The sequence below is a fragment of the Neoarius graeffei genome, chromosome 16, assembly GCF_027579695.1.
Source record: "Neoarius graeffei isolate fNeoGra1 chromosome 16, fNeoGra1.pri, whole genome shotgun sequence".
In the NCBI taxonomy this organism is placed as follows: Eukaryota; Metazoa; Chordata; class Actinopteri; order Siluriformes; family Ariidae; genus Neoarius; species Neoarius graeffei.
In genome coordinates, this window is record NC_083584.1 from 39,051,697 (window position 1) to 39,078,918 (window position 27,222).

Genomic DNA, 27,222 nt, shown 5'->3' on the forward strand with positions numbered 1-27,222 from the left:
CTCGCCCTGTAAATGCCCTACGTCGCTGGATAGCGAAGGTGTTTTCTGCATCTCGCTCCTTTTTCTTGTATGTTCTCCGTTTGTCACCTTCCTCGCATTCAAACCAATTCGAGCCGAAGTCCGCTACATGTCCAAAATGGTGGTCGCGTTTACGAAGGTCACGTGACTGAAAAGGGTCTATAAAAAGAGCATCTTGGAGTGGCAGCAGCTCTCAGAAGTAAAGATGGGAAGAGGATCACCAATCCCCCTAATTCTGCACCGACAAATAGTGGAGCAATATCAGAAAGGAGTTTGACAGTGTAAAATTGCAAAGAGTTTGAACATATCATCATCTACAGTGCATAATATCATCCAAAGATTCAGAGAATCTGGAAGAATCTCTGTGCGTAAGGGTCAAGGCCGGAAAACCATACTGGGTGCCCGTGATCTTCGGGCCCTTAGACGGCACTGCATCACATACAGGCATGCTTCTGTATTGGAAATCACAAAATGGGCTCAGGAATATTTCCAGAGAACATTATCTGTGAACACAATTCACCGTGCCATCCGCTGTTGCCAGCTAAAACTCTATAGTTCAAAGAAGAAGCCGTATCTAAACATGATCCAGAAGCACAGACGTCTTCTCTGGGCCAAGGCTCATTTAAAATGGACTGTGGCAAAGTGGAAAACTGTTCTGTGGTCAGACGAATCAAAATTTGAAGTTCTTTATGGAAATCAGGGACGCCGTGTTATTCGAACCAAAGAGGAGAAGGACGACCCAAGTTGTTATCAGCGCTCAGTTCAGAAGCCTGCATCTCTGATGGTATGGGGTTGCATTAGTGCGTGTGGCATGGGCAGCTTACACATCTGGAAAGACACCATCAATGCTGAAAGGTATATCCAGGTTCTAGAGCAACATATGCTCCCATCCAGACGACGTCTCTTTCAGGGAAGACCTTGCATTTTCCAACATGACAATGCCAAACCACATACTGCATCAATTACAGTATTGTGGCTGCGTAGAAGAAGGGTCCGGGTATTGAACTGGCCAGCCTGCAGTCCAGATCTTTCACCCATAGAAAACATTTGGCGCATCATAAAATGGAAGATACGACAAAAAAGACCTAAGACAGTTGAGCAACTAGAATCCTACATTAGACAAGAATGGGTTAACATTCCTATCCCTAAACTTGAGCAACTTGTCTCCTCAGTCCCCAGACGTTTACAGACTGTTGTAAAGAGAAAAGGGGATGTCTCACAGTGGTAAACATGGCCTTGTCTCAACTTTTTTGAGATGTGTTGTTGTCATGAAATTTAAAATCACCTAATTTTTCTCTTTAAATGATACATTTTCTCAGTTTAAACATTTGATATGTCATCTATGTTCTATTCTGAATAAAATATGGAATTTTGAAACTTCCACATCATTGCATTCCGTTTTTATTTACAATTTGTACTTTGTCCCAACTTTTTTGGAATCGGGGTTGTACTTTCATATAAAAAAAAAAAGAAATTGGTCCAGAATATGCCCTTTAAGACCAAGAGGTGTTTAACTAAACACAGCAAATTTGACTTAAACTCAAGAAGCCACATGGCATCGAGGATGCTTTGACATATCAGCATAGAAAGATGTGCAGCTGATCCCCATTTAGTCTTAATACAATTTTGCATAACTTCTTAATCTTGCTTAATATCTTGCAATATTGTAGCAACAGAGATGCGATTAAAATGATGCCGTCTTTAAAGTCATTATTAATCGTGTGGTGTCATTTTCTATCAGCAGAACTAGTAATGCTAAAGAGGCGCGCTCCCACTTGCGGCCAGACAAAGCCAGAGGTTACAGACGCACCAGAGAACCTTCACCAGAGCAACTGCCACCTGTAGAGGATGAAGAGGATGAAGAAGAATATCACCAAGACTACTGCCCCTCCTCCCCACAGCACTACAGTCACAGAAATTTAGGGGGTTATCAATCAGAGGAATATGAGAGTCCGGTAGATGAGCCGGTACCTAGTCCTCCACAAAAACTAATTGGACACAGCAAGCCACACAGGGAGCAAACCAGAGAGCATGGCTCTCATTCCTCCAGGGAACAGGAGAGGCGGAATCGTCCAGCTCAGGTTCCAAGTGAGGCACAGAATCGCCATGATAATAGGGAACAGAAGGAAACCACAACACACCCATCATCCAAACGCAGTCGTCAGTCCTCCATACAGGAAAGTAGGAAAGAAAAGAAAAGAGTCAGTGATGGTAGGTGTTTGGAGTTTTGTTTGGTTGTTAATTTGAGTGCAAATTGATTTAGTTTTTTTTTTTTCCTTCACAAATGTCATATTTGTTATATAAAGTATAGGGAGGGATAGGAATTCAGAACCGAGAGATCTGATAATATGAGGTGCATGAGAATAGAATACATTCCTGACTCTGTGGCTGTTTTCAGGCAGGGAAAAAAGAGACAAGCCAGAGCCCGAGCAAAATGATGATGAAGAGAATTCCTTTGAAGCTCCTACCATGTCTTTTGAATCCTTTCTCACATACGATGAACCTACTCACAGTAAGAAAAAGAAGAAACTCTCTCGACCATCTCACCCTGTTACTCCTGCTGCTGCTTCAGTATCCTCCAAATCCAGCAAAGCTAACGGAACTAGCTTTAAACGGCCTGAGCCTTCTACCACATCAGTATCCACACCCACAGTACCAGAGAAACGCAGGAAGGTGAGGTCATTTAAGCCAATAGTTATCATATAACATGTGTAATAGTTGAAACACTATTGACCATAGCTTTATCTAGAGAACACTAACCCTCCCTGCTTTTAATGTGTTAGAATATAAATTTGACTGTCTTTTTTTTTTTCCATGTCTAAGGTTGTCCCTCAGATAGTTGATGTGATGCCCACTCTACCTGACATTCCTTTGCCAGCGATTCAGCCCAATTACAGACCCCTGCCCTCAATAGATGTCACACCACTTTCCCCACTGAGACGCAAAGGTCGGAGTCTTTAATTATGTTTCATCATCATGTTTATTCAGTGAAAAGTTAAATTTGTACAGCATAGAAAAAAACTTCATGGAAAATATCTTTGCTTGTCAGTTATCAGGATTTTTCCTTCTTTTTCCTCTAGTTCCCATAGCATATGAGGAAGAAGATGCTGGCTTTACTGGGCGGCGTTTCAACTCCAAAATGGTGGTGTATTCTGGCTCAAAGACTTCATGTTTGCCCAAGATGATGACCCTATATGAGCAGTGCATTAGAGTTCTGCAGAACCATATTGATTGTAGGTAACATACCGAAATACATACATGTGGGTGGTGCAGGAAAAACTGATGGTTAACGATTGAAACAAAAATTAAAATCAACATAAAAAAAATCCAGGATATATTCCTGCTCTATGCTCAGTGTTCCTAGGATAAGGTTTAGATTCACCATGACCCTGACCAGAATAAATTGGTTACTAAAAATGAGTGAGATTGTGAGTGAGTGAGCTAGAATTTTACGACCAGTGGTTATAATTTAACCGTGAGAGTCTTAGGCTGTCTATAGATGACTTAAAAGTAGTTACAGAGTACTGTAACTACTGTACTCAAGAGGCATTGCCGGATAGGCCTTTGCAGTTTGCTCAGATTCTATTCTATGTCACTGCTGTAAAAGTTATATTAAATGCAGCTTTGACCCTGTTTCTGTCTGGCCTTACAAAGTGCAACCAACAAGAAAAAACACTTCATATAACATAGCAGGAATGGACTCATTTTATACACTGTGAAAGAGAAAATGCTCAGTTTTGCAGGACGTGTTTCATCATGTTTTTTAAACATTTACTAAGACACAAGGAAAAATGACACTGCGATGGTACTGATACTGAGTACTGATGGCAGTAAAGAAGGGAAACCACATTGACATCCTGTTAGAAATGCAGTGTTTAAAAGGGTATAGCTACACTTTTTCACTTGAGATTGAGGTACAGGTTGCAAAACTACATTAAAATAAACTGCACCTGGTAGTTGCTTTTCAGTTTGCTGCTTCGCTACACTGAGCATGTAATGATGACATAGCACTGCTCCATCCTCAGCAGCCTATGTGGGAAAAGCATGTGCTGTGTGTGGAAAAATAATTTGCAGATTTTTCAAAACTTAATGATGAAGAGTTGTTAAGTTTAGTTTTAAATGTTTGAATGAATGCACAGTTTGATCAGTAGTTGTATTTTTTTCTTACCCTTTTTAGATAGCTCCGTAACTTGAGTTAGATAGTCCGTCATTTACAATTACAGCACTGGGAGATGCCCTTATTCAGAGTGATTTTCAAAGAGAGTGATTTTCTTCGGGGTCTCCATTGAAATATTGGTGCAACAGAAAAGCGTTTGCCCTTTTGTGAGTACAAATCGCAATGTCACAGCCATCTGTGGCCGGGAGCCAAGGGAGCAAAATTGGCCATGCTGTTCGGGTGGGAGGGATGGGATTCTGTAGCTAGCCTTGAGCGTCTGTGAGCTCATGTATGCGGAAGAGGGCAGACTACACTTCCCCTGGGTGCCATGAGCACCAGTCCAAAAAAGATGAGGTTTTATTGATTTATTCAATATAAAAATGATCTTGTACATAATATATAAAATACAAGTACAAAAAACATTAAAATATTGGGATGACACAAGAAAGTGTGAACACTTATTTCCATTGTGGTCCCTAAAAAAAAACGTATAAAACTGACAATATCACAAAACAACATAATATAAACTTAACAAAAAAAAAAGAACTAATAAACAGTTAACAAATTATATAAGTATAAGAAAAAATAAATACAGCAATTCACAAAAAAACAAAAACAAAGGTATACAATCGAGAAAAACTCATCAATAAAAAATAAAAACACTAGATTCCTCATCTCATCTCATTATCTCTAGCCACTTTATCCTGTTCTACAGGGTCGCAGGCAAGCTGGAGCCTATCCCAGCTGACTACGGGCGAAAGGCGGGGTACACCCTGGACAAGTCACCAGGTCATCACAGGGCCGACAACTAGATTCCTGATTGCTAAGATTTTGGAATAAAAATTGTTTGACTAGATGCACATTGAATATGACTAGGTAATTCATTCCATAACAAAATACTAGAATAACTAAATGAAGATTTACCATGAGACTTAACAACTGGTACTTGGAAGGACATGGCACTAGATCTTGTACTGATAGAGTGGCGGTTACGTGTTGGTTCAAAAGAATGGGAGAGATAATTTGGAGCATTACCATTAACAATATTGTAAACTAAATTATATTTTAACTGATTAACACGTAACTCAACCGGTAACATACCAACTAGTCCAAATTCAATTTCTTGGTTTTCAAGTCGACATTCCTTGCTTGTCTATATAGGAATTTCAGTTTGGCATTTGACTTACTGATGACATTTTCAGCCATGCCTTGTCCAGATAATGATTGATCAAGTTTGGCACCAAGGTATTTCACCTCTGTTTGACTAGTCAGTGTATTTCCAGCACATTGCACCTGAATGGTATTACATTTACGAAGTTTAAATTTAGATCCAAAAAGTATAGACTTTTTCCTAGGTGTAATGACATCTTATTATCGATCGGCCATTCTCTGATCGATTCAAGCTCTGAGGAGAGCGATCTCTCTATACCCTCAGGACTATGGCCCGACACTATAAGGGCAGTGTCGTCCGCATATAAGAGAATCTTACAGCGGACAGACGATGGAATGTCATTCATATATACAAGGTGTAGTAGGGGGCCTAAAATAGACCCCTGTGGTACACCACATGTTATGGTTGCGGAATTTGAGATCGTACCACTAATCTCAACCGATTGTTTTCGCCCTGTCAAATAGGATCGGAACCAATCTATAACTGATGCATGACATCCTAGGGCTCCGAGTTTCTGTAAGAGGGTCCTATGGTCTACCGTATCAAAAGCTTTTTGAAGATCTAAAAGGACCATGCCTGTGTAATGGCCTTTATCTTGTTCCTGTTTGATATAATCAGTCAGATTGGCCAAACAGGTATCGGTAGAATAAGCGGATCTGAAACCGGACTGATAAGGTGTTCATATAAGAGCTTATGGGCTCTGAGGTAATCATCTAATTGATTATAGATGACCGTCTCAAATAATTTTGATATTGTGCTCAGAATTGAGACCGGTCGGTAGTTACCTACATTCAATGGAGCACTTGCATGTGACATCACAGCCAATCCAGATTGTGACAGACGCCATCTTGTCGGTCAAACGCCATATTTCCGCCTTCTACTTCTACTTCTGGTTCTACTTCTGCTTTTACTTCTACCTTTTCTTCTGGAAAACCCTACTATATACAATTCTACTACAACGGCTGCGGCTACAAGCTCTCCCTACCTGTGCACGATTTTTATGTTTTTTGTGTGTATTTTTGCGTGTTGTTCGTCTGTACCGGACTTCAATATCCACTACAACTGTATGGACTTACTGGACATGGGTTTCCAGCAGAAAATGACGGTTTGTAGCGATTTCCATCGCATGCACAACATTCCGGACGAGATAGCGAGACCAGCGGGGTCTCCGTGGATTGTTATCGGAAGCAAAGCGAAGGAGGCGGCGCCGGGAGCGGAAGCAAAAGCGAGGCTGCAGAGCCGGCCTGTTGACTAAGCTCAGAAAACAGCCACTCAAATCTCCACTGCCAAGCCTCTACCTCTCCAACGCTAGATCCATGGTAAACAAGACGGACGATTTGGAATTACAGCTGGAATTACCTTATTCTATTCTATAATCGGCTGGTCAGTGCTATACTCAATACTTAAGTGACTTACCCATCCAATGAGGATTCTTGTTTACAAGATGCCACATCTGAGTCACTGACAAATCCTGAATTTCTGTAGAGATAACTGTCCAGAGATTTATAGGCACGCAGTGCTTCACCACTGAACAGCGAGGGAAAGTTAATGAGGTAATTATACACATCTGGGTATTCCGCTGGCAGTTCAAAATCCGGTCGTGAAAACTCCATCCGGTAAGCCATAAGGGTCACTAATCTGTAGATCATTTATTTTAGACATATATCTAGTTATCTGTTCATTAGAAAAATGAGCCGTGTAGTCTGTCGGTTGAAATTGATCCATTCTGTACACGAGTGCAGCAGTATTCAGTGGTGTTTTTTACCGACAAGATGGTGGTTCTGTACTTTCCGGTCACGTGACTGCAAGATCTCTATTTGCTATTTTTCTTATGTATAGGTGTCACCCTTGCCTGTTTTAACTCATCTGGAAATTTACCAGATATTATAGAAAGATTCAGAATATGCGTTAGTGGAGACGCAATGAGCTTGGCACCATCTTTTACAAATCTGGGTGACAGTTGGTCTAAACCGGTAGCCTTGCTCGAATTTAGATCCGATAAGATCTTATGTACCATGTCCTCCGAGACCACTGAAAGTTTGAAACCATTAACAGGAGCATTAAGTGATCTATAATAATTCTTAATATGGCACCAACCATATTTACCAACAGAAGGAGGAAGCTTATCAACAAGTGTAGAGGCAATGGTCGTAAAAAATTTGTTAAAATGCTCAGATACTTTGAGTTTGTCAAAACAAGTCTCTCCATCAATTTTTAGACCAATATTCCCAACGCAGGTTTTACATTGCGATGACATTCCGAGACTTTTAAAAATTTGCCACAGTTTCTTTGGTTTATTTTTATAGTCATTGACTTTGCTACTCAGATTGTCAGATTTAGCTTGTTTTTTCTTATATTGCACCTGATTTCGAAAATATATATATTTGTCATACCAACTGTGGTCCTTCAATTTCTTGTATTTGTGTAAACAGTGATTCCTTTTATGAATGAAGTGTAAAATTTCTCCAGTCATCCAGGGATCTGTATGTTGCTTAACGTGAACATACTGAAGCGGTGCTATTTGGTCTATTACGAAGATGACTTTGGATTTAAAAACACACCATGCCTTTTCCACCTCTGTACAACCCTTGACCTCCTGCCAGTCTATGTCAGATAACAGACCTTCAAATGCTGATTTGCTATAATTTTTAAGTGAGCGTAGTTTTATACCTTTATATTCATTTATCAGCATTTTCTTACATTTACGGGTACGGTAGATAAGTAGGTGATCACTCACAGCAAAATCTAAAACACCTGATTGACTAATCTTGTTCGAATCTGTAACAATAATGAGATCTAATATAGTTGAAGTGGTTTTAGTTACCCTAGTTGGTGCCTTGATGAGCTGTAACATATCAAACATTGATAAGAAGTAATTCAAACTACTATGCAGTTCATTATTTCTGGATCTAGTAACACTAGAGTCCACATTAAAGTCACCAAGGATAACACACTCACTTTCAGCAAAACTGTCACAGTTCATGCAAGATTGTTCAAGTCTGTCGAAGAAGTCTGTACACTTAGGTGGTCTGTAGCATACTCCGACGAGGATAGGCTTCGTCTTAGGGAGATAGAGATCTACCCAAACGGTTTCGAGATCACCAGCTACATCCAAACGTGGGTTGAAAGCAATGTCACTCCTGATGAACATACACACTCCTCCACCTTCTCGGTTTCAATCGCGTCGTATCACCAGGTATCCAAGTATTTCCAGTTCAGAATCCAGCACAGATGAGTGCAACCAGGTTTCAGTTATCCCAATCACTGCTACCTTAATATTCGCTGCTAATGTTCGTATCTCGTCCAGCTTCGGTAGTAGACTGCGTACATTCAGGTGAACAAACCTGAGACCTTTTGATCGCAGGGGCTTGTATATCCTGTCAGCATAATCTGAATCTGACTCACTATCGGATATATCCAAATAAGGAGTATCCTGTGAGAAGTAGGAGTCAGAGAATTGGGGCAGCAAGCATTCGGTGCAGTACCATGGGTCCTCACATCTGCCAAGACAGAAGTATTCCCTAAGCGGCATGTCCAGGGATTTACGGTGGGACCAAACATCACAGCTGTCACACTGCAGGGCCGCTTGATTGCTCCTGACGTTGGTGTCACACACTCCGCAAGGGAACGACGGCTTGGGGGCAGCCCTTGAGGGTCCTGGTTGTATCTGTACATCTCCAGACATCAAGATCAAGAGGAAAAACAAGAACAAACCAGCTTTCACCGATTGTTTCCGCCATCTTGTTTGTTTACATTGGGAGCGGCACCGAAGGTCAAGGTCGGAGCTCAAAACAAGCGTTCCTGCCAACCATATTTTCATCCATGATAGGATAGCAGCGCAATCTTCTCGCTCATCAGTAATCTTCTCTTCGTGATCTATGACGTTTCTGTCACGTCTCCAGCAAGTCTCATCAGTCGATCGTGGCAAAGAACCACATAAACTTACTAAGATGACGAGGAGTGGAAAAGAAAAACGTCCATACGCCATGTTCCTGGTGGTGGTTGTTTGATAATGTTTAGGTCCTTGGGGCTCAAGGTTGGCTGACTTTGCATGTCTTGGAGGAAGAAGAAGAAACCTTTATTTGTCACATGCACACTTCAAGCACAGTGAGATTCATCCTCTGCATTTAACCCATCTGAAGCAGTGAACACACACACACACACCCAGAGCAGTGGGCAGCCACACTACAGCGCCCAGAGAGCAGTCAGGGGTTAGGTACCTTGCTCAAGGGCACTTCAGCCCAAGGCCGCCCCATGTTAACCTCACTGCATGTCTTTGGACTGTGGAGGAAACCGGAGCACCCAGAGGAAACCCATGCAGGCACGGGGAGAACATGCAAACTCCGGCACAGAAAGGCCCCTGCTGGCCGCTGGGCTCGAACGCAGAACCTACTTGCTGTGAGGCAACCGTGCTAACCACTTACACCACTGTGCCGCCATGGAAGAGTACATGTTGGTGTAGATGTGGAAGAGTACAAGTCAGGGTATGTGTATTATTTTTTTTTAATTCAGTGCCATTCAATTCAAAGTCCTTCCTCTGCTAGCACCTGATATTCCCAGGCAGTCTCCCATCCAAGTACTAACCAGGCCCTTAAAGGAACAGTCCACCGTACTTCCATAATGAAATATGCTCTTATCTGAATTGAGACGAGCTGCTCCGTACCTCTCCGAGCTTTGCGCGACCTCCCAGTCAGTCAGACGCAGTCAGACGTGCTGTCACTCCTGTTAGCAATGTAGCTAGGCTCAGCATGGCCAATGGTATTTTTTGGGGCTGTAGTTAGATGCGACCAAACTCTTCCGCGTTTTTCCTGTTTACATAGGTTTATATGACCAGTGATATGAAACAAAGTTCAGTTACACAAATTGAAACGTAGCGATTTTCTATGCTATGGAAAGTCCGCACTATAATGACAGGCGTACTAACGCCTTCTGCGCGCTTCGACAGCGCATTGATACGGAGCTCAGATATCAATGCGCTGTCGAAGCGCGCAGAAGGTGTTAGTACGCCTGTCATTATAGTGCGGACTTTCCATAGCATAGAAAATCGCTACGTTTCAATTTGTGTAACTGAACTTGTTTCATATCACTGGTCATATAAACCTATGTAAACAGGAAAAACGCGAAGAGTTTGGTCGCATCTAACTACAGCCCCAAAAAATACCATTGGCCATGCTGAGCCTAGCTACATTGCTAACAGGAGTGACAGCGCGTCTGACTGTGTCTGACTGACTGGGAGGTCGCGCAAAGCTCGGAGAGGTATGGAGCAGCTCGTCTCAATTCAGATAAGAGCATATTTCATTATGGAAGTACGGTGGACTGTTCCTTTAAGGCATGTCGGGCGGTATGATCTCCGTTTCTCCAGCCCTCTGCCTTTTGCCAGTTACATAGCTAGGGTTACAATGGGGGGGGGCTAGTCCTCGTAACCACAAGAGTTTGACTCCCTATTCGTATCTGTATTGCAGCGTCCCTTGCTAGATGGCAGAAGGTAACATTTTTGATGGTCTTTGGACCTGACGAGGAGATCTCACCAATATCTCTTTTGAGAGGTGGACACGCTAACCACTAGGCCAACTCACAGTCTCAGTACCATTAGTAGAGCCATATTCTGTTTCTGAAGCGAGGAGGCAGGGTCAATATCTGAACTATATTGAGATGTGTCACAAAAGGATTTTAAGGGTTAGGTTTGATGTTTATTTACATATATCCTCAGAAAACACTTTTTTTTAGTTTAGATATGCCTAGCTTATATATAGAATCATTAACCACTTTAACAGGTACATCTTTAAAGAGGTGAACTGTAGAACATTAGTTTCTATGCACCATTTGTTAGCATCAGTTTCTATGCACCGTACTCCCTCTGTAAATGAAAACAGACCACTGAAAGATCAGCCTTGACCAGATATTTTTTTTTGTTTAGTGCACTAAACAGGTTAAAGCCTTGACCCTGACATGCTTTTGTTGCTTTAATCTAGTGTGCCCGTATAAACTCCTGCAGAAAGTGTGCTTGTCTGCTCTTTCAGACAGTTTAAAAACTTGCATAGTTATTTTTGCTTATACCCACCAACAGTATTTCCTAATAAGCTCCATTCCGAATTTTAAAATAAATACAAGTAATGTAAAGTAATTTGGTAGTGGTTATTTTAACTTCACACAGTGGTTTTGTAGATGAACTTGCACCATACAAATTCAAACATCAGAACTGTAACCCATCAGAAAACACAAGTGTCTGTGCTGTGGCCTGAATTCAAATCTCTTAATTAAGTTAGGGTGTTATTGGCTATGTGCTTCCTCTCTTCGTACCACAATCATGAGACAAAAAATGTGTCGTGTGCAACTATTTTGTTGGGTCCCACAAGATCCTAGTCCTAATACATATTTCTTTGTGTGGGTTTTTAAAATTGAGTGTTCTGCATAAACTCCCATGCTTCATAACAACTACATGTTAAGAAAATAAGCTTTTACTACCGAAGTGGGTTTTTTTTTCCTTTAGCAATTGATGAAGTTGGTGGTGTGCCTTATGAGATTTTGGAGCCAGTTTTGGAGAGGTGTACTCCAGAACAGTTGTACCGCATTGAACAGTGTAACCAGGTATGCATATGCACAAAGGCATGTTCACACATAGAGTGGTGCCTGGAAGTTTGTGAACCCTTTAGAATTGTCTCTATTTCTGCATAAATATGACCTAAAACATCATCAGATTTTCACACAAGTCCTAAAAGTAGATAAAGAGAACCCAGTTAAACAAATGAGACAAAAAATATTATACTTGGTCGTTTATTTATTGAGGAAAATGATCCAATATTACATATCTGTGAGTGGCAAAAGTATGTGAACCTCTAGGATTAGCAGTTAATTTGAAGGTGAAATTTGAGTCAGGTGTTTTCAATTAATGGGATGACAATCAGGTGTGAGTGGGCACCCTGTTTTATTTAAAGAACAGGGATCTATCAAAGTCTGATCTTCACAACACGTGTTTGTGGAAGTGTATCATGGCACGAACAAAGGAGATTTCTGAGGACCTCAGAAAAAGCATTGTTGATACTCATCAGGCTGGAAAAGGTTACAAAACCATCTCTAAAGAGTTTGGACTCCACCAATCCACAGTCAGACAGATTGTGTACAAATGGAGGAAATTCAAAACCATTGTTACCCTCCCCAGGAGTGGTCGACCAACAAAGATCACTCCAAGAGCAAGGCGTGTAATAGTCGACAAGGTTACAAAGAACCCCAGGGTAACTTCTAAGCAACTGAAGGCCTCTCTCACAATGGCTAATGTTAATGTTCATGAGTCCACCATCAGGAAAACAATGAACAATAATGGTGTGCATGGCAGGGTTGCAAGGAGAAAGCCACTGCTCTCCAAAGAGAACATTGCTGCTCGTCTGCAGTTTGCTAAAGATCACGTGGACAAGCCAGAAGGCTATTGGAAAAATTTTTTGTGGACGGATGAGACCAAAATAGAACTTCTTGGTTTAAATGAAAAGTGTTATGTTTGGAGAAAGGAAAACACTGCATTCCAGCATAAGAACCTTATCCCATCTGTGAAACATGGTGGTGGTAGTATCATGGTTTGGGCCTGTTTTGCTGCATCTGGGCCAGGACGGCTTGCCATCATTGATGGAACAATGAATTCTGATTTATACCAGCGAATTCTAAAGGAAAATGTCAGGACATCTGTTCATGAACTGAATCTCAAGAGAAGGTGGGTCATGCAGCAAGACAATGACCCTAAGCACACAAGTCGTTCCACCAAAGAATGGTTAAAGAAGAATAAAGTTAATGTTTTGGAATGGCCAAGTCAAAGTCCTGACCTTAATCCAATCAAAATGTTGTGGAAGGACCTGAAGCGAGCAGTTCATGTGAGGAAACCCACCAACATCCCAGAGTTGAAGCTGTTCTGTATGGAGGAACGGGCTAAAATTCCTCCAAGCCAGTGTGCAGGACTGAGCAACAGTTACCGGAAACGTTTATTAGTTGCAGTTATTGCTGCACAAGGGGGTCACACCAGATACTGAAAGCAAAGGTTCACATACTTTTTCCACTCACAGATATGTAATACTAGATCATTTTCCTCAATAAATAAATGACCAGGTATAATATTTTTGTCTCATTTGTTTAACTGGGTTCTCTTTATCTACTTTTAGGACTTGTGTGAAAATCTGATGATGTTTTAGGTCATATTTATGCAGAAATATAGAAAATTCTAAAGGGTTCATAAACTTTCAAGCACCACTGTACACTCATAAACAACCAAAATGCATGACAATTTTTGGAGATGCAGGAGAGAGGGGGTATCACAGTGTTCTGTGATAATAACATTGTCCACACATCCTCAAGTCTTTTATAGAGGAATCAGATGATCTGTGGATGCGGCACTGCCAGCGGGACTTTAAGCGCGAGTCTCGTCAGGAGTATGAGTCCTGGAGAGAGCTGTATTTGCGCCTACATGATGAACGGGAGGAGCGCCTGCGCAAGCTCACACAGAATATCAGCTCTGCACATGCCAGTAAACCCAAAGGTAGCTATTCACACTTCCTTCCTTCATGGGTCTTACTGAAGCAAATGGGGACTGCACTGATTCTGCTTTGTACTCATAATTACTTCCCTTCAGGAGATATCAAAGCTACAGAAATTTTCTTTAAGGCTAAACCGTATGCAGTTGTTTTGATGACATAATCAGTCACCATCTACTTTATAAGGAACACCTGTACACCTGCGTATTCATGCAATTACCTAATCAGCCAATCATGTGACAGCAGTACAATGCAAAAAACATGGAGATACCATTTAAGAGCTTCAGGTAATGTTCACATCAAACATCAGAACATGGACAAAATGTTATCTCAGTGACTTTAACCATGGCATGTTTGTTGGTACCAGATGGGCTGGTTTGGGTTTTTCAAAAACTGCTCATCTTCTGGGATTTTCACCCACAACAGTCTCTAGAGTTTACACAGAATGATGAGAAAGACAGCAAACAGACTGTGAGCAGAGGGTCTGCACGTTGAAACACTTTGTTGATGAGAGAGATCAGAGGAGAATGACCAGACTGGTCTGTGCTGACAAGAAGACTATAGTAACTCTTTACACACTCTTTACAACCATGGTGAGTAAATAAAGCACCTCAGAAAGCACAACACAGCAAACCTTGAAGTGCATGAGCTACAACAGCAGAAGACCACATCAGGTTTCACTCTTTCAGCCAAGAACCAGAATCTGTGGCTACCATGGGCACAGATTTACTGAAACTGTACGGTTGAAGACTGGAAAAAGACCAGGTGTGTCCCCCCCAGTCTTCAGCTGTCTTGTTTCGATGAGCCTGTCCCTATGATACCCTCAGATTCCTGTTCTTGGCTGACGGTTGAGGAAGACAATGTAGTCTTATGCTGTTGTAGCTCGTCCTCCTCAAGGTTTGATGTTTTGTGTATGCAGAGATGCTTTTCTGCTCATCATAGTTATAAAGAGTGATGATTTTGAGTTACTATATCCTTCCTGGCAGCTCAAACCAATCTGTCCATTTTCCTCTGACCTCTCAGATCAACAAGATGTTTCCACCCACAGAGCTATCGCTCACTCAATGTTTGTTTTTCGCACCTTTCTCTTTAAACTCTAGAAATTGTTGTGTGTGAAACTGGCAGAAGATCATCATCCATGCCATGATCAAAGACACAAAGATCACACTTTTTTTCTTCATGTTGATGTTTGATGTGAACATTAACTGAAGCTCTTGACCTGTATCTGCATGATTTTTATGCATTGTGCTGCTGCTGCTGTAACATGTTTGGCTGATTAGATAACTGCATGCATGTGCAGGTGTTCCTAATAGAATGAACGATGAGTGTATAAAGGGTAAATGAATAGACAGCTGATGTGAAAATTACCCATGTGTTCCCCTGACAGGTCGGCAAGTAAAGATGGCTTACGTGAACTCTGTTGCTAAGCCCCCACGTGATGTTCGGAGGAGGCAGGAGAAGTTTGGCACTAAAAATGGTTCTACCAGCACCAGTACTAGTGCTGCGGCTCCCATCCCAGTCAAGTGAGTAAACTCTACATCAGCTTCCATGTTGAAGACTGCAAATGCACATACCGAATGTACATATCTTGTGGCCGTGCCAACTTCTTTGGTCATGCTCTTAATAGACTACAAAATTGTGACTTCCCACAACTTCAGAACAATCATATCCCAGACCAAGTAGAACAATTATATTGCCAGAAGTGTACCTTTCTACATTGACAAAGCAAATGTATTTTGTACTAAAATCGGATGCTAAAATTGTAATTCCAGCATAAAATAATTCTGTTTATTCTGTCCATATTCACTGGATATGAGCAGTCATGCACTCTGATTGGCTACTTTACTAGTAGGCTATCAGCTCATATACCGTGAGTAGAGAAAAACAAAATGACGGAGCATGTTGCTGAACCAACCGAGGACGAAATAAAAACTCTACTCGAAAACAAAACCCCCAATATCTCCTGTTCCACACTCCAGCTCAGTCAGTGGCGGTAATGCACCTTTAAAGGGGAACTGAAGTCATTTTTAAACTTGCTTTATTTCTTAATTAATGTGTTATTCAATTACGTTTGCGGTTTTATTAACCTTATATCGTGACTCGTATTCGCATATTATATTAATATCAGGGGCGGCACGGTGGTGTAGTGGTTAGCGCTGTCGCCTCACAGCAAGAAGGTCTGGGTTCGAGCCCCGTGGCCGGCGAGGGCCTTTCTGTGTGGAGTTTGCATGTTCTCCCCGTGTCCGCATGGATTTCCTCCGGGTGCTCCGGTTTCCCCCACAGTCCAAAGACATGCAGGTTAGGTTAACTGGTGACTCTAAATTGACCGTAGGTGTGAATGTGAGTGTGAATGGTTGTCTGTGTCTATGTGTCAGCCCTGTGATGACCTGGTGACTTGTCCAGGGTGTACCCCGCCTTTCACCCGTAGTCAGCTGGGATAGGCTCCAGCTTGCCTGCGACCCTGTAGAACAGGATTAAGCGGCTAGAGATAATGAGATGAGATATTAATATCAGCCTTTTCGGTTTTTAGCCATGTTGAATGTAGTTCGTATGGTCCACAGCAGGCGTCGCTTATCCATGCGATCTTCGTGAGACTTCAAACGTGAAGTGTCAGCGCCGCCATTTTGAAAACTGTTTACACAGCGGCTAGATCACCATATCATTCCACTTTAGATTAATTTCGAGATTTGCCAGCTTCATCAGTGATGGAGTATCAGTGTGCACCTGAAGGCGTGCTTCGGGCTGCGCGTGCACCAAGTGGACTCCAACACGCGCGCCATGAACAAGGCACACCTAAGCTCAATTAAAGAACTACGTGTTTGCCTATTTAAGGACTGTGCTGATGCATTTGCATCGCGAAGTATTACGATACGCATTACTGAGCCTTTCTACCCGTTGTCTTGATTTCCTGTTTCATGATCTTGTCCTCACTTAGCCTTTGATGTACTGTTTGTGCCTCGACTGACCCTTTTGCCTGTTTTCTCGTTTTTAATCTAGCCTGCTGTTTTGGATTGTTTGCCTGTGTATATATTGTCTCATTGTATCTATATTCTGCATTTTATTAAACTGTATACTTCTGCACATACATCCGCCTCCCTCGTGTACGTGACATGAAGATTATTCCATACAATTTCGACCCAACTGAGAAAAGTTGGAAAGATGACAGGATAAGGACTAGACCGGACAATTCCCCGGGGGAAATTGTGAGAGGATGCAGTGCGCGAAGCAATTCGGTCACGCATGTTTGCTGGCCGTGAATGTGTGACCTGCAATGATGTTTCAATGCAGTGATTATGTGTGTGCTTGAGACAGCAGCCGTCATGAAGAAGAGCTATTCAAGAGTATAAACAAAGTGACTACAGGCGGGGCGGCACGGTGGTGTAGTGGTTAGCGCTGTCGCCTCACAGCAAGAAGGTCCTGGGTTCGAGCCCTGGGGCCGGCGAGGGCCTTTCTGTGTGGAGTTTGCATGTTCTCCCCGTGTCCGCGTGGGTTTCCTCCGGGTGCTCCGGTTTCCCCCACAGTCCAAAGACATGCAGGTTAGGTTAACTGGTGACTCTAAATTGACCGTAGGTGTGAATGTGAGTGTGAATGGTTGTCTGTGTCTATGTGTCAGCCCTGTGGTGACCTGGCGACTTGTCCAGGGTGTACCCCGCCTTTCGCCCATAGTCAGCTGGGATAGGCTCCAGCTTGCCTGCGACCCTGTAGAAGGATAAAGCGGCTAGAGATAATGAGATGAGATGAGACTACAGGCGGAAATTTGCATGTACTGCTATAACCTGGGACAGACATCTGTCCTTACCACAAGGATAATGTTTAATTTGTGCACTGTCCCTTTTAAAAATAAAATAAACTCTAAACTCTAAGAAGAGTGTTTGTAGTTTGCATGTACGAACAGAAGTGTTCCTAATAAAGTGGGTGGCTAAGGTGAAGTGTCATGCCGACCGAGGCTGTTTTTTTTTTTTCACCAAAAAAAGAAATTCACAAAATTCTTTCACAGTGAGCGCTAGAAGGGTCTCCTGAATAAACCGATGTAATTTTTTGTCTGTAGCGTTAAAAATGAGGACACTAGAGCGAGTTAAAAATGCGTGACTTTTCTCTCACGTTTATAATGGGTGTCAATGAGCTAAGACACCCAAGGTCTTGAGTTTTCTGCTGTTTTTTTACGAAGGAGAAAGCCTCGAACAATGACAAATAACTCGACAGCGAAAGCAGCTATTCACAAAATTCTTTCACAGTGAGCGCTAGAAGGGTCTCCTGAATAGACTGATGTAATTTTTTGTCTGTAGCGTTAAAAATGAGGACACTAGAGCGAGTTAAAAATGAGTGACTTTTCTCTCACGTTTATAATGGGTGTCAATGAGGCCTGTCAGCTGCCCTGTCCTCAGTTTGACGCTTGTCATTCAAAAACTGTAAATCCTATTGTTTAGGTAGACACATTGTGTGAATCAGGACAAGTTTTACTACTACTTTTGAGAAAATCATGTCTGTAGAGTGAAATTTGTGGCTGAAAACACAGTTTAAGTGAGAAAGTTTGAGCTTTTTTTTCAAGCTATCTCCACTCTAAGTTAACGATCTTCACTGGTGTGTAACGCAGTAGACACCCATTCAAAAGCCGGATTTTCTCCCGGAACCCACATGGCGTTTGAGCCGGGACTGATCTGAAAGTGTAGAACCTAGCAGAAAAGTTGAATGCCAGATCCACAGAGGAGAAGTTTTCCTACGTTTTAGAGTTTGAATCACGTCTCTAGGTGAAAGCATGCCAGAGCAGCGGATGTTTGAAAAAGTGCTTTTTTTTTCACTTAATTCCATAGAAATGAATGGGGTTTTTTGGGGCGATTTTTTCGCGACTATGGCTATGTTCACACTGCAGGCTGAAGTGACTCAAATCCGATCTTTTCGCCCATATGTGACCTGTATCCGATCTTTTATTGACAATATGAACGACACAGATCCGATTTTTTCAAATCCGACCCAGGCCGTTTGGATATGCGGTGCTAATTCCGATTCCTATCCGCTCTTTTCATATGCGACTTCAGTCTGAACCGCCAGGTCGCATTCATCCGACTTACACGTCATCAACAAGCCACAAACGTCACTATTCTGCGCTGAAGTAGGCGGCGGGTCTCTCAAAAAAGTTACAACAACATGGCGCATAATCACGGGCGCAGATAGAGGGTGGGACGAGTCATATTTAAATTCACCTCGTTCTGTCCCCCCTACTTATAGGGAGGAAAAAACGTCTATGCTGTCTTTCTTTGCATAAGGCAAACCTCACGGAAAAATCAAAAGACTAATTACCATTCGGTTTATTGAGGTGCACAGCAGTGTATACATATAGTTGCAACAACTCACATAAAACAAAACAAAGACTGATATTCGGTTGGTTGAGCTGCGCAGACTGCACAGGTTGCGAGCTCGAGCTTGGTTGCTATGGTTACTAACAACAAGTTTGACAGGCATGTTGGGGTTGGTTTGCTAGCAGCTTTGTCCCCCCCCCAGTTTTTTGTCCCCCCCCAGTTCCAAAAACGTATCTGCGCCCCTGCGCATGACATCAGTGCGAGGGACGCTTCGGGCTGTGAAGGTTCTGAATCTTCTCAATGGAAGGACGCAGAGGTTAGGGAGCTGATTTCCATTTGGGGGGATGCAGCTATTCAAGCTAGATTGGATGAGTCATACCACAACCGGGCGGTTTTACTTCCGTAAACACTGGCCATGCTCACTGCGTGTGACGTCGTCGTATCCTGCAGTGCGCATGCGGAACACTTTTAGGTCGCTTTTCGTTCATACTGAGGATCACATACAAGTCGCATATATTTGTTAATGTGAACGACCTCACAAAAAAATCGGATTTCACAAAAAAATCGGAATTGAGCATTAAGCCTTGCAGTGTGAACGTAGCGTAAGTCGCGAAAAAATCGTATTCTGTAGTGAAAAGTAATAGCATAGCGAGTCCGATCAAGCCGCACGTTTTGATATATTGTTTGTCTGTGTGCTGTATGGTTATTGAGTTATTCGAAATCAAAATTTGCGTAGGAGGAAGAAGAATACGGAAGAAGAAGAAGAAACACGTAGAAGAACAATAGTTGCAGTGCTTTGCACTGCAACCTATGGGCTCCCCTAGGGGAGCCCATAGGTTGCTGTGCAGCAGCACTGCATCCTAACTAGTCCGTTGCACTGGTATTTACATCATTATTGTTGCACAATTAAAACATGCCAGATCAGGTGGCTGGTGGGTTTTCAAAATAATAAATACATGCATGTATTTTTGTGATAAATGCATATACTGAGCGCATTTCCCACATAATCCTGACTAATGCCGCTTTTCCACTACAAACGCGGCTGAGCCGTGCCGTGCCGAGTCGAGCTGAGTCGAGCTGAGCGGGGCTGTTGGAGTTGCATTTCGACTACAACCGCGCTGAACCGTGCTGGCTGGAAGTGGGTGGACACATTGGGTGGAGTTAGCGAAAGTGGGTGGACGTCATGTGATGTCGTTAAGCAGCGCAAACAGTGACATCAGTGACAGTGGCGGAACAAGTCCGAGCCGGGCCGGGGGCGGGGCAAATGACCGGGCATTTTATTAAAGCTTATCATAACATCATTTTAGGCTACAAAATGTCCGCAACTGCGGTGTTTACCAATTTCAACACTACCGGGTGCAACTATGTTATTTAGTACATCAAGTCCTTCAAACGAACATGTAATTCAGAAACAAAAAACATTAGGATACTGTACATGGCTCATAATAAAACATCAATAGCCTATACTGCGCACATTATTTGAAGGGCATACGAATGAGCGCTCAGAGTGGTGACAGGAAGAGTCAGAAATAAAAGGAGGGCGGTGCAAACCTCACTGAATGCACTGTGTTTACCAATTTCAACACTACGGGGTGCAACTGTTATTTTGTACATTAAGTCCTTCAAACGAACATGTAACTCAGAAACAAAAAAACATTAGGTGACATACTGTACATGGCTCATAATAAAACATCAATAGCCTACTGCGCGCATTATTTGAAGGGCATACGGCGAGCCTTGCGCTCCGCGAACTCGTCCACGATGCTCTGTATGTCACTGATTCAGTGAGCTTTTCAGCGGTAGTCTCACGACCCGAATAGTAAACAATAAACATGGAGGACATGGAGTCGTTAGTGTTGCTGGTCTCGGTGCTGTGGCTTGTTGTCACCAACAACGCGGACAGATACTGGCAAGAGCGTATAGATGAGGCGAGGCGCATAAGGCTTCAGAAATTCTCGTAATTCATAATTCTTCTTCTTCCGGGTTTGCGGTGTTTACAGATCCCAGCGCGCTCGCGGGGCGTGTGTGGGCATGTGAGGACACTCCTCCTCACCAATCAGTGCACAGGGGAGTGTCTGCTCACGCCCCCAGCCTCAGTCGGCACGGTTTGGCTCACTTCAGCCCCACTCCAAAACGGTGCGAGTTTTAGGGGCTAAGCAGGGCTGAAACGAGCTGAGTCGTGCTGGTTTTTGGTAGTCGAAACGCGAGCCGTGTCGGGCTGAAGCGAGCTGAAGTGAGCTGAAAAAGGGTAGTGGAAAAGGGCCATAAGGCTTCAGACAACACTACAAAACGGCGTCCCCACTATATAGTGAGTAGGGAGCGATTTTGGACACAGGGAAAACTTCCGGCTTGATTACATCAGCATTCGAAAGAGGGCGCGCGCGTCTTTTGACAACGTTGGCAGATGTTGGTCACTTTGATTTCCGCTGTACTTCCGTCATACGAAGTCTCGCACAGGTCTCAGCGAATCTCGTTTATGGCCGTTGCTTTGACATATGGACTGATATTACATAGCATATTTCAAACACTCATAACTTGCTATAGCAGTGACAAAATAGCGGTCAGAAATACATTCCTACGTTTTATAAAATGAGATAAATAGAATTTTGATAATAAAAAATTTGCCGGGGCGGCACGGTGGTGTAGTGGTTAGCGCTGTCGCCTCACAGCAAGAAGGTCCTGGGTTCGAGCCCTGGGGCCGGAGAGGGCCTTTCTGTGTGGAGTTTGCATGTTTTCCCCGTGTCCGCGTGGGTTTCCTCCGGGTGCTCCGGTTTCCCCCACAGTCCAAAGACATGCAGGTTAGGTTAACTGGTGACTCTAAATTGAGCGTAGGTGTGAATGTGAGTGTGAATGGTTGTCTGTGTCTATGTGTCAGCCCTGTGATGACCTGGCGACTTGTCCAGGGTGTACCCCGCCTTTCGCCCGTAGTCAGCTGGGATAGGCTCCAGCTTGCCTGCGACCCTGTAGAAGGATAAAGCGGCTAGAGATAATGAGATGAGATGAGAGAAAAATTTGCCTTCAGTTCCCCTTTAAGTTGGTTTGCCAACTGCCAAATAAACCTGAAAGAAGAAGAAAAACCCCAAAAATACAAAAAATAGGTACCCTATGGGTACATGTGGCTACAGCTTATAAATAAAATTGTTTTCTGATACCATGTCCATACAGTTATTATAGCATATATACATGTTATCAATGATACTCGCCTCATCTCTTGCAACCATCACCAAGCTGTGAGCAGCATCAGGGCTTGTAGTATTTTGGTTACCAATTTTGTTTACTGTGTTTTGTTCAAAATACAGTGCTTTGAACTAGATCTATTTTCAAAATAGTAAGAAAGCACTTGTTCATGAATTGTCTTAGAAGCATTATTTAGTACTAATGAGTACATTTTGTTTCATAAGTGTAGTGTAAAGACTAAAATAAAAAAAATTAAAGCAAATAGCAGAAGTTTTGACCAATTCTACTTAACTTTTACTCTTAGTTTTCACGAAGGAGCTGATCTATTCCCACATGGGACTTTTGTAATTGCAAACTGAGCGGATCGCTCGAAAGATTCCAACATTGTCTTCACTGCCTTCTGGAGTTTTTGCTGAATGGCTGGAATTCTTGGTGTAAATATCAGCCAAAAACCTCAAAAAAACTTACAAAACCTTTCATTTGAACTTTCAGAAGGACCAAACAAAAGCTGTGATAATCAAAAGGTAAATTTTCTTAAAATAAACACCACTTACTTGATATCGAATCAGTAGCCTTGGCGAACCCCGAGGTGAATTTTGTTTACCTTTTTATCTGCCGATTATGTTCCTATACTACGAAGTTATAATGAGGTTTCTCGTATTTTGTTTCTGGTTCTGATTGGTTCCGAAGTTTATCAAGAAGTAGAACAGGTAATTGAACTTGATCAGGATAAGTGCTGATTGGTTACGAAGTTTCGCTATTGTTACACTCATTCTTACATTCTTACAACACGATGACATAGTGGCTTCGCCACTCGTTCTTGTGTACCTTTGATAACACGAGATCAACTGTTTGTATCGCGAGATCACGATTCACCGTTCTGGTGATTGTAATGCGCATGCACAGTCCGCTATTGTTACACTCATTCTTATGCCGCTTTTCCACTACCAACGCGGCTGAGTTGGGCTGAGCCGTGCGGTGCTGAGTTGGGCTGAGTCGAGCTGAGTGGGGCTGTTGGAGTTGCATTTCGACTACAACCGCGCTGAACCGTGCTGGCTGGAAGTGGGTGGACACATTGGGTGGAGTTAGCGAAAGTGGGTGGACGTCACGTGATGTCGTTAGGCGGCGCAAACAGTGACATCAGTGACCTTTTAAGCGGTAGTCTCACGACCCGGATAGTAAACAATAAACATGGAGGACATGGAGTCGTTAGTGTTGCTGGTCTTGGTGCTGTGGCTTGTTGTCACCGACAACGCCAACAGATACTGGCAAGAGCGTATACATGAGGCGAGGCGCATAAGGCTTCAGAAATTCTCGTAATTCGTAATTCTTCTTCTTCCGGGTTTACGGTGTTTACAGATCCCAGCGTGCTCGCGGGGCGTGTGTGGGCATGTGAGGACACTCCTCCTCACCAATCAGTGCACAGGGGAGTGTCTCCTCACGCCCCCAGCCCCACTCGGCTCGGTTTGGCTCGCTTCAGCCCCACTCCAAAACCGTGCGAGTTTTGGGTGCTGAGTAAGGCTGAAGCGAGCTGAGTCGTGCTGCTCTGAGGTAGTCGAAACGCGAGCCGTGTCGGGCTGAAGTGAGCTGAAGCGAGCTGAAAAAGGATAGTGGAAAAGGGCCATTAGATTCTTACAAGACGATGACATAGTGGCTCTACCTCTATGAGGCAGGAGCCACAAAAAAGCAACAATATATGGAATAAAAGTATTTGATGGTAAGAACGTATCTTTTCTTAATTTATTTTTCAAGAATTATTATCGTATTTTTCACAAATTTCTACTGTCATTTCGCCAGTTTGTTTCATTCTTAGTGGAAATGATTTTGTCGTATGTTTTGTATAAAGTTTTTATTTATTGAAATTGCAAAAAATAAAAATGCTCTGTTTCTCAAAATCCAGTGAATGTGGATAGAATAAAACAGTTATTCCACTCAATCTCATCATACATGGCTTATAGCCAACTCAGCGCGATGCTCCTCTTCGGCTATCAGCTTGAGATGAGATGAGAACTGTTAAATATTCTCTCTCATTTTGTACATAATTTACACTGCCTGTGCCCAAAAAAGTCACCATTTGGATTTAAATAAGCAAATACATAAGAGTCTTTGATTGGATAATTACTGCGGTGATTACTGTGTTTCAGCTGGCAACAATTCTTTCAGCTCATGTATGACTTGATTTCATGGAATAACTACTAAATACGTGACATCCATTCAGTGTATCACTGTCTGTTAGTGTGAGTATTTTGTGGTCACTGTGAAATACCACACGTTTTATGCTCCAACAGGGTTGGACCTTACCAACCACAGTGTTGAGTATGTATGTTTAAATTGGCCTAAATTTAGAATGATGTATTAAATGTGCTTGAACTGGCACCTATGGTACCTGGTGCACAGTTAAGGACATATTCATATTGTCCTTCGGGCCTTTGAGCCTGCATATTATCCTTCTGACTGCATGCTATTAGTCAAATAACTCATAAGCTATAGTAAAGACCTAAAATTTTTGCTATTTTAAAACAGTTGACATTTTAAGATGCATTATTGATCTGTACTGGCTTTATTATGGATTAGTTTACACTAATATGAATGTGTTGTGGAGTATTGCACACTAAATTAGATGTCACTTTTTTTTTTCCAAGTATGTCTTTACAGTACAGTATATATTAATTTCAGAATCAGATCACCAGTGCCATACAGCTCCCACAGTCAGTCCAGTGATGGTGGCCAGTCTTCCTACAGCAGTCCTCCTGAACCATCTCATTCTCATGCTCCAAGCAGCAGTGGTGGCCATAGTTCTAGAGACAAACCACAGGTCAAAAGTGAGTCAACAACAAAACAACACTGAGATATTATTAGTAATGATGCTTTCATTTCAGTGTGAGTGGCATCTCTAAATTCCTCTACATATGTTCTTTTTGTTTTTCCACAGAAATTGCCCCTATGATGGCTAAAACTATCAAAGCCTTTAAGAACAGGTTTTCTCGGCGGTGAAGGAACAAGAGAAAAAGCTATTGTGTCAAGATTATAGAGTCCATTCTCATGTTAAAATAAGGCTTAAAGCTGCAGTGCCCTCTTGCAATTTAAATTGTGTATATGCAGATCACTGGAAAAAAAGAAACACACAGACTTCATGCCATAGGATATGGTCATGTTTCTCTCTTTTAGAAGAATTACACACTGTACAGTACAGTACACTACAACAGGAAGTTGGATTTTATCTGTTTTTATTTTGGCTATTTAATTACTATTGCAAGCAAAATTGTCTGCATTTTGCTCCTAATAAGGACAGAACATCCATCACAGTGTAATTGTAAGTGTTTGTTGTTTCAGTTTGAGTCCATTCACAATCATAGAAAAGCGTGTGAGAAAAACACATGGGGAGAGAGTGAGAGGGATTGGCTTGACGATGAGGACCTGACGCATTCACTCAACTATTTATTTTAAATCCATGACCCTGGTTTCCCTGAGCTTGGGCAAATGGGATTTGAGGATGATCAAAATAATAATAATTTTAATTCATTTTAATAAATGTTATATGGACATTTTTAATAAAATGTACATTTCCCCCTTATTTTGTTTTTGTGTCCTGGATTCAACTTTGTCACCTATATTTAGTCTCCTTCACCAGTAATTCTCACGGAAATCAAAGTATTATTACATTTTAGTGAGGATATTAATAATCCTGGGTTTGTAAGGAGGGTAAACTGCACACACGTGTGTATTTGTGCCTCCTTTCCAACACGCTGCTTATTTTTTAAATAACACTTTATTGAAAATGTACAAACCAATATGGCAGCATCATGTTATCATCCTATTAAATATAGGGAAGAACAGAGAAATTATCAAAGGGAACAGTCTGATCAAAATCTAGCATAAACAACTTATAATACAAAACTGAAAATGAATTATGTAGGAAATGCTGTAGTTAAAGATGTCCATGGATAGAAATAAAAAAAGGAAAATAAGAAAACTAATTAAGTGTGTGTGTGTATATCTATATATGTGTGTGTGTGTGTGTGTGTGTGTGTGTATATATATATGTGTGTGTGTGTGTGTATATACACACACACACATATTTGTGTGTGTGTGTGTATATATATATATATATATATATATATATATGTTTGTAGGGTTGCCACCATTCAGAAATGAAAATAAGGGATGCCCACCACGGCTCCTTGGGGCCATGACCACCACAGGCACGACTCCCATGGGGTGGGGTGCCCACAGCAGTGGTATGTTTTATTTTGTAGGTGTTTTTAGTAAAGGGGTGATCAAGAAAGCAATTACTCATACTTAAAGCTTGAAATGCTTTATTGCCAATGCTGTAAAAATGTATAATGTACAAGTGGGCAACAATGAACTTTTAAAGTATAATCTAAATATATTGAGAACTTAATATCACTGTAAATGTAAGTGCATAACTGTTCTTGGTGTAGGGACTCTCTTTGTGAACCTTGGGGACATTTTTACTTAGAGAGGAAAAAAGAGAACAAAAACACAACAAAAACACAACAAACGTATGTCTGCTTATTCAAGAATGCAGAAAACAAGAAAGTGCAAAACATTACTCCTTCCCTCAACAGTCCTGCTGAGTTCATCAGGAACTGTTGTGCTTCTCTTGTCTGTGGAGTAGACCAGATTTAAACAGTCAACAGATTTCCCTCACTTCTTTTTCCAAGTGCACTTCTTGTGACTCCTTGCTGCACTGAGTAACTCTTTGTCTTTCAAAGCGCTGTTGTAAAACTCGGGTTTTTTGAGCAGCGCCGGTGTGTGTTGTCTGTCTCTAGGCAACCATGACAGCGCCACACGCAGTGCCGCAGGCAGCCAGGCACAGACGCACAGAGCGGGACACAGAGTGGAGGGTTTGTGTCCTGAGTAGATCCC

The 27,222-nt window shown here is 42.2% G+C and overlaps 1 protein-coding gene across 2 annotated transcripts in view; it reads left to right on the top strand.

Moving 5' to 3' along the window:
* eloa (elongin A) overlaps window positions 1-25,906 on the top strand; it is a 35,583-nt gene extending 9,677 nt beyond the window's left edge. The window contains exons 4-12 of one of the 2 annotated variants that reach the window (XM_060942948.1): window positions 1,763-2,229; window positions 2,417-2,691; window positions 2,842-2,965; window positions 3,099-3,251; window positions 11,836-11,933; window positions 13,683-13,863; window positions 15,246-15,381; window positions 25,009-25,154; window positions 25,265-25,906. In XM_060942948.1, coding sequence (XP_060798931.1) covers window positions 1,763-2,229; window positions 2,417-2,691; window positions 2,842-2,965; window positions 3,099-3,251; window positions 11,836-11,933; window positions 13,683-13,863; window positions 15,246-15,381; window positions 25,009-25,154; window positions 25,265-25,326 — 1,642 coding nt within the window. In that variant the 3' untranslated portion in view covers window positions 25,327-25,906. Of the gene's footprint in view, window positions 1-1,759; window positions 2,230-2,416; window positions 2,692-2,841; window positions 2,966-3,098; window positions 3,252-11,835; window positions 11,934-13,682; window positions 13,864-15,245; window positions 15,382-25,008; window positions 25,155-25,264 lie in introns of both variants that reach the window. The other variant, XM_060942947.1, reaches the window with a different exon arrangement.
* Window positions 25,907-27,222: the final 1,316 nt, after the last annotated feature.